Below are 15,739 nucleotides of genomic sequence, written 5' to 3' on the forward strand. Positions count from 1 at the left end.
GCGACGTGTTAAACGTTCCTCTCCGGGGTTTTATACACGCATTTGTATTACTTTTATCTCGACGGCGGTGTTATGAAATATACTCGCGCATCAGTTCCTAGATGCAGTCGGATATGCCCGATAAATTTTGTACCTTGACAAAAATAATAGAAGATCGTATTTCAGTGCGAGCTCAAAGTGCTTTACAACGGACGTATCTAGATCGCGACAAGAGACATGTCTGCACGGACACTCCGAAAGTCTAAATCAAGGGGACAAAGCTCGCTTGTAGCTTTTTCTTTCGCGCCAGCCATAATTTATCATTATCCCTTAAAATTTATTAACCCTTTCGGAACGACAAGCATAAGGGCTCGTAACAGTTGCCACTAGTCGGCGCACCGAATCCACAAGTGCTAGGCCGAGAATTGTGTATATCGTCGTAGCGGTTTTCTAACTTAATTTCAAAATTATCACGTTTCTTTGCAAACGTTTTTAAAACTCGACTTTAAACTCTTTCGAAGCGTAGGTGGCGTAGGTGGCGAGATTTGTTTTTCAATCGATTTACAAAAGAGTTCGGATTGTAAAATCGAGCGCGAACCAAGAGAACAAGGGTTTATAATTTATAAGCACACATGAAAGATCAAACGAAAGAAAACGATACGCTGTAGGGTCTGCATTACGGCGCACGGAGGGAGAAGAAGGGAATCGTTTGTTATTGCGAGGTCAATGAGTCGCGATACGTCAGCGAGGGCGGCGCAACATTAACCACCCCTTGACGAGCCGCGATTCAGCGGCGAATATGGGGTTCGCAGTCGTTCCCGCGGCTTCCGATTCAACAACCCCCACCGCAGCCCGCTTCTCTTTCCGCGCTGCAAACTCCCTCAGCTTGTTAATCTTGCTAACATCGTGCGCCACAGGTGGTGACCCCGCATTGTCTCTTCTCCGCCGTGGCCTAATCAACGTCAGCCGCCTTCTATATTACCAAATGGATTATTTAGTAGCTTAATAACGGTCTCTCTCTCTCTCTCCCCCTCTCATTTCGTCTGATGAGCAAGAACCGCGCGCTGTCTCAACGTCGCATATATGTTTTTTTTTTTCTTTTCATTTTTCTCTTTTGTTTTTTTTGCGGATTCTAATGTTTCACGCGTGTCGCGAATCAGGGCCCGATGGACGAGCGGTATTGTCCGGATTTTTCGGGGTTATATGGGTTTTTAAATCAGATTCAATCGCCGCGCGACAATCCCCGGAGGATTACCGCGGATTTGCAACGCGGGGATTTGTACCTTGTCGCCCGCGCGCGCAGCATGTCGTTGTTATTGCGCCGGCAGTCGGACACAAATGCCCGTCGCCGGCGCATCGTCGCAGTTAACGACGTTAGATACTACTCATTGTCTTTGATAGCCTGTTTAGGAGGATAATAACGTCCAATCCTCGTATCATCTCGTGGAAATCTATTGAATCAGGTTTGCTCTATGAGCTTATGCCTATCGCGTTACGTTTACTATCCCGCGATCAAGGAAGCCCCTCGGTGCCGACATCATAACATTGAACGAACGAGCTTTCTCAAGTAGGCGACCGGTATACTCCGCGGTTACGCTTATCTCTGTGCAAGCGGGCATTATCAAGCATTAGACTCTGCTGAAACTGACTACTGATTGACAATGGCTTGTCGAAACTAAGCGAGCGCAATTATAGGGAATAAACATTAGAGTTTGGAATGGCGCATAGTAATCTATAATCTTATATAAAAAAGTGATTTATAAGAATTTATAATTTATTTTATAAAAATTAACGATATTTAAAATACAAACTTAACACATCTTTTTTGCCGATGTACTTCAATTTCTCTAACATCAGTTTTTCGATATCTAAAAAGAAAGTCTGTTAAACATTTAACATTATTAAATATTATTTTTAAAATTTATTTTAATCAATATATAATTTTATTTATTGTCTACAAATATTTTATTAACAATCACATCTGTTTGTTAATCGTGAATATTGAAACACGTCTGGCAGCGATTAGAATTTTACAGCAACGTGTCGAAAACATGGTCGATACTTAATCCGCCACGATTGTCTCCACAACCATCGGATGATTAAACGTCGCCAGATCCGCTAATGTGGTTTTCCCCTTTGTTCTGTTTCAGGAGAGAAACCGTATAAATGCAGCTGGGAGGGCTGCGAGTGGCGATTCGCGCGTTCGGACGAGTTGACGCGTCATTACCGCAAGCACACCGGCGCGAAGCCGTTCAAGTGCAGGCATTGCGAACGATGCTTCTCCCGCAGCGACCATCTAGCTCTCCACATGAAGAGACACGTGTAATCAATCGTCTCCGTGGACGGTCCCAGTCGCGCGTCACACTCCGCGATCGGGACCGCCGGGATTCTTTCCTCGTGAAGATCGCGGGGACATCTGCGCGGAGGGTTCACGCGATCTAACATCTTTACGGATCGCCTGACAGCATGCCGCAAGTGAAAAGAAATCGACCATCGAATGTCCACACTTGATAAACGAATATCAACGCGAATTCTACGGGAGCGGCTGTAATCAGGTGATTGCAACGAGACGCTAGACTTCCGTTATTAACGGAAACTCGTCGTCAAAGATCGCTGTGGAAGGAGATCGATGAATAGCGAAACGCCGTCTGAAGGCGATCGAAGATTAAATTCGCGTTTAAAACAATCTGTGAAGACGAAACGAAAGGAAGCTCGACAAATCATCGAATGACGTGATAAGCTAAAGAAAAGCACTTTGTCAAAATCCCCAAAAAATTACACATTTGAAATGATGTATATTTCTTCGAAATTGCGAAAGGTGCAAAAATTAGAAGAGTGATCAGCGACGTTCGTCTTTGAGGAGCTGAGAAAGCGCGAAAAGATCTTCGATCCCGCTAAGTCGTGCGAGTTTGAGGAGGCGGAAACATTGACGGTCAGTAATGGTCCAGCAGCGAGACTGCAGCCGGTGTAAAGTAGAGAGAAGCCTCCGGGTAAAGGGAGCATAAACGAAAAAGTCGCCCGAGAAGTCTCGCACGAGAAACGTCAATCACTGCCAATTCGTTACATTCTAAGATCAGCGCTACCGTCGAAGATTTCAAGCTGCGACTTCGCAACCGGAGGTCTTCGCAAACGAGAAGCTGACCGGAGAAAGCCTAAAGTTTTCGCCGATCCTCAAATCGTCGTCGTAGCGCGCGTAGCTGGTACTCGTTCGCGATTGAATTGTAACATCGAAAATGCGCTTCTACGCTGTTACCACAAATCGGTTCACCTTTTCCAAAACGGTCGAGGGTCGACGGTCGTGTCGCGTTCACCGCGTCGAGATACGCTGGGTGTCGCGAGCGGCGTCGCGCGCACGCTAAAAACTAGAGAGACAAAAAATGTAGATTTCGCGAGGACAATAATGCAGACTGTCGGTGCCAAACGTTATTTCCTTTCTCTTGCTTTTCCTCGGGAGTTCCGCGGGGCCACTCGCGGCTAAAAATCACACGCGCGGCACTCACGGACCCACCCGGCGAATCTCTCGACGCGTCCGGACTCGCGCTCTCACGCAGCGGGAGAGTCGGAACGCGACGCGTGGTAATTGAATACGTGATTTCGACCAGTTTTGACGGCAACGAGATTTGCCGCGCCGACTGCTAATCCCGAATTTACAGTGCGAATTACAACGCGGGTCGCCGCCGACTCTGCCGCGCTTCTTATGCATAGTCCGATCGCAAAGAAGCTTTACAGACGCGCGAGATCCGATCGCGTTTTGCTTCGCTACTTAGAACTGATTTTTATTCAATGCCAATTCGCACTCCGGCTTTCAGATAATTATTACTCGATCGTTATGGTTAACACTGCGCTTTATTTATCTTTACGAAAGTTTTTTCCGAACTTTGCATGCTTGTGGAAAGTGTAGACGGCTTTTTCCCCTCGCGATCTGCTTCGGCTGCAGCGTGACTCGGAATGTGTGCGAGTAAGGGAGTCGTTTGTCGAGACGATCATCACGAAAAACTCAACAGAATACAAATAATATAAATATATTTTTTAATATTCTCGTCATGTGCGCTCATTGAAACAATGTAGATAAGGAAATATATACGGGCAATATAATTCACATAAGACTTTCGTGCACTTTTCACGCAGTCGAGCGTTTCGCGGACGATACCCTGCCTTGCACATAACCGACGGCGGATGGCCGACTTTTTATCATATTTGTATCCGCGAACGCGTTGATCAACAGCGTACGATCATCGGCGGGAGATTGTCTCCTCGCTTATCATCGATCCTGATATTACGATATTTAAGGTATCGCGCGCAACAGGGCAACAAAGTATTCCAGCAACGATATCGAGAAAAAAAAGTACGAAAGAAATCGAGACCGTTGCAGCGCGTTATTCATCAAAACGAGGTAAGAAGGTAAAAAAACTTCGAGAAGACTAACTTTACCTGACGTAAGAGGCGAAATAGCCAAGGAGACGAGGAATGAAAATAACTAAATTTTAAATGTTCAGTGGCCAAATAAATTAATTGATACGCACGTAGAACCTAAAGATACCGTACCTACTGTGCCCGGCCGGCGAAGGGTCGGGGCGACAGTTCGTGCGATTGCATGCGTGTGCGGCTGTGTTTTACGTATGCGTGGGGCGTCGATGCGTGCGTGTATACGTACTTGGGTGTCTGTGTGTGTGCGTGTATGCATTTTTTTCCACGAATATATTCCAAACCTGGTATAGGTCGGGAATCCAAGGGAGGAGACGAGCGGAACACTGAGTTTGTATATTGTGCAATTTTTTCAATGTTTCATTATTTGTTACCATGTTCACGATTAATTACGAATAAATAAATATATATATGTAGCATTTACAATCTTAGGATATAACGGCCATGAAGCCAAACGTCTTTTTGATAGCCATATTCGGATACCGTGGTCGTCGTCGCGTTCGCGACATCCCCTCCCCACCCCCACCCCCGACATCTTCTTTTTTCCGACGGGCGAGATGTAATTAAAAGTACGCGTAGTACAAGAGAAGAAGGAATGACCGCGCGAAAGATCCCGTCTCTGATCTCGACGGCCTCTCGTTAAATTTTATGCCGGCCGCCGGAACGAAAGTAACTGTGGAGAATAATGGTCGCTACTACGATCCTTGTTAGAGTCAGAGTCCACCACGCAGGTATAATTCGCTCTCGTGCATCTCTACACTAGTTTGTATTTAGGCGTGTAGTGATGGAACTGGGGGTGACGAGTTTCGATATCGCAGAAGGGTCTGTTCTGTTTCGGCAAAACAGTCCTTGTCGTCAGGACGACAAACGTTTCCGGCATTTCTAATTGAGGCGATCAACGAGCTCTGTAGATATATATCGTTAAGCGAAACGACGCGAGCACGTTGTCTTGACACGGGATCGGTGGATGACAATTCGCGTGCAATTCGCGAATTGATTGAGAAACCGGAAGAGAAAGCGTGGATACTTTGAATAAAAAAAAAATAGCTAGACGTTTAGATAGGTAGATGGATAGCTAAATCGTTAGATAGGCACTTAGATAGACAGACAAATAGATCGGCGAACGGAGAATAGAGCGTGTGCGCCCAAGAGTGCTTGAAACATAGAGAGAGAGAATTTTATGCACATATATATATATATATATATATATATAAATAAATAAAAAAGTATATATATATATATGCGTGTGTATAGATATACATATATATATGTAGGTAGATGGTTATACATAGATAGAGATGTAAGTATCTAAGAAAAACTCTAAGAAACTTTAGGAGAAGCAGTATCGTCGTTCGAGGTATGATAAGTGAACATAAGTGTTTTATGATACTCGCGTACAAGAGAAACGAGATGAATACTGAGGAATAAAAAGATAAAACATAAAATTAAGTGGTAATTAAAAAAAAATTAAAAAATAGTACGATTATAATTGTATTATCGTGGTCTAAGGTATTTTCAGTCATGTTGTATAGTAACTGTAAATTACACTTTAAAAGAAAGGAAGAGTGCGAGTCAAAGAGTGAGAGTGATAACGCAGGAGCAAATGTGAAAAAAACGTGGCGCAACTCGTGTTAGATTAGCTTTGCATAGAAGAAAGCAGAAGAAACGAATCGAAGATTAACGAAAGAAAACGGGCAACATCAATTGAACTTTGCGAAATTTATATAGTAAACGCCCCCCCCCCCCTCGCGCAAAATAAATAAATTGCGAACGGAATGCAGGTTGAAAGAGAAGCGTGAAGAGCCCTCTTTTAATAATAATGTTAAGGATAAATAACAAATACTCGCGGCAACAGGGAACTGCGATGAGCGCGACGCTAAATAGCTATAATCACGTAAATTTCGAAGCACTTAATCCCACACGAGTGGAAAGGAAAAGAATTTGATGCTATTATTATAAAGTTACAAGAAAAAAGAAGTATTAATTATCGATTTGCTGCAATCCAAGACGTCTGCAATATTACTCTATTATTTCCAGTATTCTGTATGTATTCTTTTGTTTATTATTCGTTCTTGTTGTCCTGTCTAGTCTGGGGGGAGTTATACTTGTGGCTCATCCGAGTGGATAGTTTAACAGGTGAAAATTATACCAAAACTGCCTTTCAATCAGATGAGCCACAAAGTAGGATCATCTTCCGATGTATTAGAGTGCTGCTGCAACTTTTTTGTAAGATAAATCTTTTTTTTCGTAAAAAATTGTATATATATATATTTTTTTTGTCATAGAGTTTCTATACGTTTTTTAGAAAGAGTGAATTTGTAAAATGAGATCGATTATTCTCTGTTTCGCATATGCATTGCGAACGTCGTGTATTGCCAAATACGTATTCAAAACGATACTGATAACCGAACTGATAGAACTAATATTATTTTTGAGGAATTTTCCTCGCTAGAGAAGAATTAAATAGATAATGAAGAAAAAAATGAGTACTACACTAATGATACAAGGATTTTATGAGGAAAGACTTAAAAAGAACAGCGAGAGAGGGAGAGAAAAAGAAAGAGAGATTGAGAGGGAGAAAAAGAAAACGAGAAAGAAATTATGAGAAAACGGGGAATGATGAAAGTGAATACGGAAGCATAAGTGGCAATATGCGAATGAACCGGGAGTGAAAGTGGATGAGAAAAAGATAAGAGAGAAAGAGAGCGAGAGAAAGAAAGAAAGACAACACGCGTGAGAGCGAAAGATTAATGAGAAAAAAAACAAAGATGATATAACTTATATTTTTAAAAAGTGACCTTTGGCATTTAAAGACTTGTAAAAATCGTGCAACGAGTTAAATAAACAAAATCAAGGGCGCAGTGTATTAAGAAGCGTCCGTCCTTCTCCGTGTCTCTATTTCATATACATGATTCACGTACACTTTAAACACACACATACACACACACACACACACACACACACACACACACACACTTGTGCACGACATAGGCACTCGTTGAAGTACTCGGGAACAGGTGCGACTTGCAATTCTGGAGCATTTTCTAAACTGTGGTACTAACATACCTATATTTCTACAAGCCGTCAAACGCAAATGCAGACATAACACAACCCGGGGCCCGAAATTAAGACAGAATTTACAAACAGTCGAGAGAGAACACCCGAGTGTTCCAATTTTAATCTGAAACCGGAAAAAAGAAAGCGGGGGCAAAGGACAAATGGGGGGATGGTGGGAGAAGTTGAAAGTCGATTCGAATAGGAGAAGTGGCGTATACGTGTAGATGCGTTCCTTTGGAAAAAAAAAAAAAAAAAAAAAACAACATCTCACAAGACACAATCGATCAGAGTAGACACATTTACTAATAGGCAGACGATTTATCTCGGGGCCTAAAAGGACAGAAATAAGTTTCGATCAACACTCGACTCTCGAGCCTCGCTTGTGCGGTCGCTCCCCGATCGTCGCGAGTCTCTTCGGTTTCCGATTGAATTCCTAATACTTGCGCAGCGAAAAACGACGCGGCTTCAATGACGGACGAACGGCGTTCTGTCGGGGGTGAAACTTTCCTCGCGTCAACGTGTCGAGCTGGAAAACGAAAGCCAAGAAAATGAAAAAAAAAAAAAAAAGAAAAAAAAAACGAGCCAACAGACAGTCATCGCACAGTCACTAATGTCATCCAACAACACAATTCATGGTAGGATAGCATTTTTAGGGATTTTATACAGGCATGCGACGGCGTTCTATGTTTTAGCCGGGACTTTACTGTCGATGATTATATTGACGTTTCTTCGTGTATGTACGTAAAAAAATGAGACATGAAACAAGACATGAGAAGAGTGCGCACGTAACGAGAGGCAGAGTGAGAGAAAAAGTGCGAAAGATATTTTTGAGGGAGCGAAAGAGTCGAGCGTAAAGAAAGAACGCGTGAGAGAAGGAGAGAATGAAACGTTGCGGAAAAGTCAGGGGCAAGTGGAAGTCGGCGAAAATCATTTTTCCAGAATTCTGTACCTCGTTGCGTATACATTTCTATTTATATAACTGTGCATATTAACGTATTATAATAATGTGATTTATTACGTGTGATCCCCCTTGAGCGCGGAGAGACGTGGAAAAAATCTTTAAGCGAGTATTTTGTACTAGATAAAACGAACAAAAAAAATTCGAGTGAACGAGAGAGAGAAAGAGAGAAAGAGAGAGAGAAAGTGCAGAAGAAAACGAATGCGAGATGTGAAGCGATAGCAATTCTTGTGATCGCAGCTTTTTTTGCCGCTGAGATACGTAATTGTAACAAAGAACGCGCTTACGCAGTCGTCGCTCCTTTCTCTCGCCGTCTCGCCATTTCGTTTTTTTTTCTCTTTTACCTGCTTTTTTCCTGTTCTTCTTATGCAACTGCTATTTATTCGCGTCGAAGTGGACGATGACCGTCTGCATATATTACGCACCTGTATCGTTTTTCTGCTGCATTTATCTATCAGTATATAAGAAATATGACAACGAAAAGCATTGTGAGCAATTACGCGCTTGTAAAGCTATTTAAAAAAAGAAAAATCACGTGCGTTCAATATCAATGAATGACTTTCTACGTGAGATTTCTACATTTTTCGCTCTACGCAAACGTCCCATTATCGTCATCTTCGAAAAATCAGGTGGTTATCGATCACCTTTGTTGAAAACAAACAACGTTCCGCACTACATTTCTTGGGGCTGTCCACCGAAAGCTGATGGAGGGACTTTTCGGCTGCTTCCCACTTCCTCTATCGGAAAATATCCGCTCTCGTACCTCTTTAACGGCACTGCGTAAACACGCTTCGCGCCACGAGTCGTTCGTACGTATCAATTGCAAGAGGATGCCACTACGTGGCCGTGCATAATACCGTGCGGCAGCACGCGCGGGAGCTCGAGTCTGTCTACCAAATCCTATCCGACGGGATGTGATTGTACATGTTTTTTAAATTTAGTAATTTTAGCGACCCTCGTGCTACGAAGCGAGTGTTGGACGTATCAGCGATGGTGAATCGATAGTCGCGCGCAACACCGCCGAACTAAACGAGAACAAACGCGAAAAATGTATACGATTCTAGGAACCTGATTGTCCTCGACGACAAAAACGCAAACTACGTAAAAGAGATTGAAAATAAAAAAAATAAAAAAAAATTTAAAAAAAAAGGTAAAACGTAAGAGAGGAAGGGATCTTTCCGAAAGTTGAAACTATAACAACTTACTGCGACTTCCAAAAGACGCGCTGGTTTACTTCGAAGACTCGACGTTTTGTACAAGGTGTAGCGAGCTCGTGTAACGAGCGCAGTAGGTGATCACATGTGATATTTGTATCGGCTATTATATATATAAATATATATATATATATATATATATGTAAATGTATATTATATATTAGAGTACTCCGTTAGGATTATGGTTGGTAGTTAGAAAAAAAAAAGACGTAAAGAAAGATGAGAGATAGAAAAAGAAAGGGAGAGAGAAGAAAGACGAAAGCGTCGAGCTCCATTGAACGTCCCGCTGTAAAACAAGCGAACGCCTCGTGGACGAAAGAGTGAGGAAAACAGAAAGAACTTTTCGCAGAAACACGCACCGCTCCCGCCTAATCGCGCTATGCGCAGGCCTACTTGCCGATTTAAAAAAAAGAAAAAAAAAAGAAAAAAAAACCGGTTCGCCAATTCGGAAAAGTATGTCCTGGCGAGAGTGTAAAAAAAAAGAGAAAAAAAAAACTAAAAATGTAACAGAGGGGCGAGAGTGTGCATACGAGCTTAAAAGGGAATCAGCGCGAGCGCAGCTCGTCCGAATTTCCGAATTTTCCACCAGCTGTGGCCATAAATATTCGTTAAAGTTAATGGAAGTTTAACTGATTTCAGAATTAAATAGGAATTAACTGATTCTCCGTCTTTGTCTACAATTGGGAAGGAGGCAGATAGTAGAATACCAGTTTAACTTTAACTAGTATTTACGGGAACGGTCCTATCAAATGTTCACGGGCAAAGGGCACGAGATGCGACGCGTGATTGCTCCGACGAATTCTTCAAAGTCAGGACTGATCGATTCTCGATCGAGTGTGAGAGAAAAAAAAAACGCGTAGGAGATGCCGCGTAGGATGCGACCATTTGCGCCCTCGAGAGTAATGCCAGTCGAGCCCGAAAGGCGAGTAGTTTCGCGATGTGCATAGAGACTTGATTCTTTTTTTTTTTTTTTTTTTATTCCTCTTTCCGAGTCGTTTCGCGACGTTTTCGCGCCGACGCGCGTGTGCCGCGGGAGTGCCAGCGAGAATAAAAATCGAGTCGTTCGGCTGCGCTAAATTGCTTCGTGTTTGTTGAATTTCTCGCTTTCCTTCAGCCCCAGGATTGTCTGCCGTTAAATTGGCGAGTTTTATCGATCCTTATCCGCTCTGCCCGCTACTGAAAGATATGCCGCGTTCAAAGTCAAAGGTCTTCTGGGATACAAACGAGCTCGTCCTGCGTACGCCGAGCGTCGCTTTTTCCCTCCTTCTTCTTTGGTTCGTTAAGTTGTTTTCGCACTTGTCTACAGAAAAAGAGAGAGAGAGAGAGAGAGAGAGAGAGAGAGAGAGAGAGAGAGAGAGAGAGAGAGAGCAGGGAAGCGATGCGAACGAAAGATTAGCGAGCGCTAGCGAAGCTTTGGCAAAGATTTGCTAAACTGTCTGGCGAGAGAGTTGTACGCGATGAAAGAGGAATGTGTGCGAAATGCGAATGCGAAAGTGCGAATGTAACGCGAATGTTACAAGCGTAAAAGATGTACAAAAACGAGAGAAGTACAGCCAATTGTATGTAACTGCTTGCATATGTGTGTATAACGTTTGTGTGCGTGTGCGTGCGCCCATATGTGTTTAGAAATCTGAATGACGCGAGAATCAAACTATGTGCGATTTCTTAGTGTTCGCCAGAATTTTTACATAAATTATTTACTACGCAGAGTCTTTATTATATATATTATCTTTATATTAATGAACGCTACAGTTAATATTATTAATGTTATTATCATTATTATTAATATTATTATTATTATTATTATATGGTACTACCGCCACATTGTTCTTTCTTTTTCTATTGTCGATTGTACAAAAGCAGAAGATGCCGTGTCTAAGTTTAAATGTTTAGCACGTAGATTATTTACGCATAGTGTTATGTACACATATGATTGATTGGTTAACTAATTATATTTTATGTAATTAAGCGTAGAGAAGGGGAACAGCTCCGCGCCACCGACGAGCGTGCCTCTTGTCTACATTTGCGATGAAATCTTTAATTTGATGTATGCACGAATCGCTAAATGATCGACGTAGGCGCGTCGCGGAGTGAGCGATGTCGATCAGTGCCGATCTTCGCGTATGCGTATTTTTAAACAAGCGCGAATTTAACGAGAGAACAAATATCTTCACGAGATGTGATGCTCCGCGGCGATTTCGGACTTCCGGCGATGGCGCGAGGATGGTGATTTTATTTTTATTATTTTCAGAGACCATATCCTCTCTCTCCCCCGCGCGGAACCTCGTCCCGAAATTGCCGCGCGTGCAGCTTCGATGGAGGAGATTGTACGTTTCGCTGAGGGATCGGCTCAACGAATGTTACCCAAGACGTCCCTCACTGGCGCGAGCGTGCCGACGTTTTCGTCGATTTATAATTGTTGTCCGCCTAGAGATTTTTGCGTTGTCGAAAAGCGCACGCTTCTTCTTCGGCTATCGGAGCGACCGGGCCGGCCGCGCTTTGTAAATAATTCATTAATAAACGAATTTCTCATCGTGCTTGAGTGAGCTTGCTTTCAAGAGTCCTCCTGAAGAGCGCTTATGTCCTGCATGTCGTCCGTACGAAATGATCCGCCGACGGGACATACGCGCTCGCCAAAACGAACGTCGTCGAAATGCACTCGACTTGGCAAACTGCGAACTCCTCGATTTTACGCGGGTCGAGCTGTTCAATTCGCGCCGCTGCGCTTAGCGTCGTCCCGGGTTGCTTTGGACGAGGGTTGATTCGATATTGAACGTGAAATTGCCCGAGTCGAGCCTGGGCTTTCCTACTATTAGGCACGAATTAGCGCCAGGGGCCGGCCCATCCGCTAATATTATCGATAGAGCGATTAATTTGTTCGTAATTGGTACCGTAGCGCGATTGAAACTACGCGCAGAAAATACGCGTGCGTGGGTCGTTCGCGATGTTCGCCAACGCGGAATACTCGGTGTTTTGCACTCGAACGTCGTCGGAGGGATGTTGCAGAAAATACGCAAGTAAAATCGCTAAATTTCAGCAAAGCTTTCGCAAAGCCTTTACTTTACCCGTGCTGTCGTCTCAGTTAGGAGAGTCATCGCCCCTCATTGATACACGACCGCTCATAATCGTACAGAGTCTACTAATTAATGTACGCTAATTAACGCGCGCTTATGCATTAGCTACCCTTTGACTCAGCGTTATCGCCACCGTTTCGATCCGTTTGTCTTGTAAGACGCGACGCGCAAAAATTGTCCGGGAAACCGTCTGCCCGTCTCGAAATCGCGCGAAAATGGCTGTATCCAAGCGGGGTAGACGACAAGACAAAGAGAGCCAGTTCACGAATGAGTGTTTCGGGTGAAAGAGAGAAAGAGAGGATGAAAGGAACGTTAACGACAGAGAGAAGAAACGTGCGCGAGGGTGAAAGCGAAGGAGCGAAATAGCGCGGGTGAATGAGAAATTGGATGAATTAAAAGGCGGGAAAGTATATATATATCTATGCGTGAGAGAAAGAGTAAGAGAGAAAGAGAGAGAGAGAAAGAGGCTGCATGATACAATGCGCGCGTGAACGAGAGAGAGAGAGAGAGAAAGAGAGAGAGGAAAATGAGCGGCTCGGGCCCGCCTCGCAGCACTTTATTCCTCTTCATTCTTTTCTTTCCTCTCTTGGTGGCTCTTATATTACACCGTAGCGTACTCTAAATATCGTTATTTTTTAAGGAGAATTACACGAAGATGGAGTAAACGCGATATTGAAATATATATAAATATATATATATACATATATATATATTTATTTTCTAAGATATAATATATATATCATCTATGTATATTAAATTATAATAATGCACAAATGTAATTATATGTACATGTATAATTATTATCTTGCTCTACATTCGGGCGGTGGTGAGGGAAGGAATGCGGGATCGGGGGAATGATTTGTGATGTTGGTCGTGGGAGGTTCAAGCAGGGTGAGATTCGTGCGGGGTGGCGGAGGGAGGGAGGGGGGGGGGAGGACGGGAGGAGAGGGAGAAGGCGTTGCGGTGCGATGGCAAGCGAAAGGGACTCTGTGAATGCGCGCGAAGGGCGGAATGGCGGGGGTGGAGAGGAAAGGGGCGGGGGGCTTGCGGCCGCTGTAACCTCATCTTTCATGAATAGCTTGTATTTCTGCTCAGTGCAAAATAAACGTACGTTCCTGTTGAAAAAAATGAAAAAAAACAAAAACAAAGAACGATCATTCGTCTCGTCTTCTTCTTTTCGTCCCCTCGTCTTCAGTAGCGTCCACGTTCTTTCGAAACCGCCGACGTCTCCGATAAATTGTTGCTGTGGTTTCTCTCGCAGATGTCAGCGCGTGTGTTTGGTTCCGGAAAGGGACGCGCAGGACAAGTAAGTATTCAATATTGTGATATTTTTTTCATCGAATCAATCTTCAATAATGTATCGTTTGAGTTTTTTCAGTAAAATTTGAGAATCTTGCCAATCGTCATTTATAATAACGCCTCCCTCTTTTCATTTTGACCTTGCAAACGCGGAACGTATAAATTTTAATTGATTGACAAATATGTTCAATGAAGCTCTATGTCGCTTTATGTTATCAAGTAGCTGCTAATAATGAAGCGAGTCATTTTCAAATTAAGTTTCAAATTACGTTCTCGCAGTCGGAACGGAAAAGAGACGAAGGCTGTTATTCATACGTTACACATGTGCGGCGCGAGTTGGCCGGTTTTACTGTGTGCGAAATCGTCCCTAACACTATAACTCTCCAATGGCCGTGGCAGGAAGACGTTCACGGCGTTTTGTCATCGTAAAGCGTTTTATGGGAAATTATAATGTGCCCTTTTCCTACGAGCGTCTCAGCGTACACCCAGATACGAAGCTATTCCGGGCGAAATATAACGGGGGCATTCACTGGGCTTTTCATCCGATCGGCCCATAAACGGACGTTTTACTGTCCTTACTCTTCCTTATCCTTTATTTTTTTCTCTTCTCGCAGCCCGTTTGTTTCCGTTGGCCCTCGTCCATCGGTACGATCCAGGAGCGACGGAGGATATATCAAGTTTTGCGAGCAAAAGGGTCATTCGTTTCGAAGCGACACGCTCCTACAGCATGGAGCAATAACACCGCGGAAACGTTCCGGAGATATAAAAGTGCTTCCAAATTGTAATGGTGACCATTAGGACGTTCAGCGCGTTTCTTATTTTAATATTCAGTTCTTTCGTCGCGTAATGTGATCTGAATATGTGAGTAACAATGCTAGATTTTGTATCAGGACTTTTTCATCTTAAATTGAATGTAAAATAACGCGGAAAGTATAATTTCATCTATTTTAAATAAGCGCAATTAATGAAATGTCGACATAATTTTTACGACTGTGAAATGACGACATAAATTTTATCGCTCAATAGTGGATTATTTGACAAATTTTTATTTTTATTTTTAATTGAAAAAAATTATTTACTCAGAAATGTTAATTGCTCATTTCTAAACTATCGAGATGTTTGTTTCGAAAGAAATATTTATCTTTCAGAAAATATCGAGAGAAATAGCGTATTTTCTAGGATTAAACTTTTGTTACGATACATTATTACGCTACATTAAACTACATGTTTATTTCTGAAGCGTCGGTAAGAAAATAAGCTATTGAATTGTCCTGTTTTATGCAAAGAGCATCACAACATTCGCAATTAATCTCTCAAGCGGCATTGTTTGTTACGAGCTATCCGAGGGTGAATCTGAAAAGGAAGGCATTTATTTTGAGAGAAACGCTTTCGGTGCGGGGGATAGGTATTATAAAAACTGAAGCATTGTCGCTCCGCTCTTCCGAGGATACGTGGTCCAACCCCTTTTTCGCTTCGTTTCTTTTCTAGGATTAGGGTCGGTCGGTCCTTTCCTCCCCTCCCGCCGTTCGCGAAGGATACGTGACGCAGCTCACGGATGAGGATGAATACTTCACCTGCAAGCGAACTGTAACGAAACAGCGGACCGCACTTGCTGCGGAAGCGATGCATTCCACGCCACGGCGAAATACGCCAACTACGAAACACGTTCTTGGCGTAGCGAGCCAATTCTGTCCGGATGTACACGCGGCACACTGTAATATGGTCTTGTATAC

The 15,739-nt window shown here is 43.1% G+C and overlaps 1 protein-coding gene and 1 long non-coding RNA gene across 2 annotated transcripts in view; one reads left to right on the forward strand and one right to left on the reverse strand.

Annotated features, from left to right (window-relative positions):
- The window catches only part of LOC105678057 (Krueppel-like factor 6), a 28,988-nt gene extending 16,818 nt beyond the window's left edge, over positions 1–12,170 (forward strand). Inside the window, exon 5 of the mRNA XM_012377055.2 lies at positions 2,130–12,170. Coding sequence (XP_012232478.2) covers positions 2,130–2,305 — 176 coding nt within the window. The 3' untranslated portion in view covers positions 2,306–12,170. The remainder of the gene's footprint in view (positions 1–2,129) is intronic.
- The window catches only part of LOC136999427 (uncharacterized), a 220,981-nt gene that overhangs the window by 33,956 nt on the left and 171,286 nt on the right, over positions 1–15,739 (reverse strand). The gene's annotated exons all lie outside the window — the stretch shown is intronic.

Source organism: Linepithema humile, chromosome 1 (assembly GCF_040581485.1).
Source record: "Linepithema humile isolate Giens D197 chromosome 1, Lhum_UNIL_v1.0, whole genome shotgun sequence".
In the NCBI taxonomy this organism is placed as follows: domain Eukaryota; kingdom Metazoa; phylum Arthropoda; class Insecta; order Hymenoptera; family Formicidae; genus Linepithema; species Linepithema humile.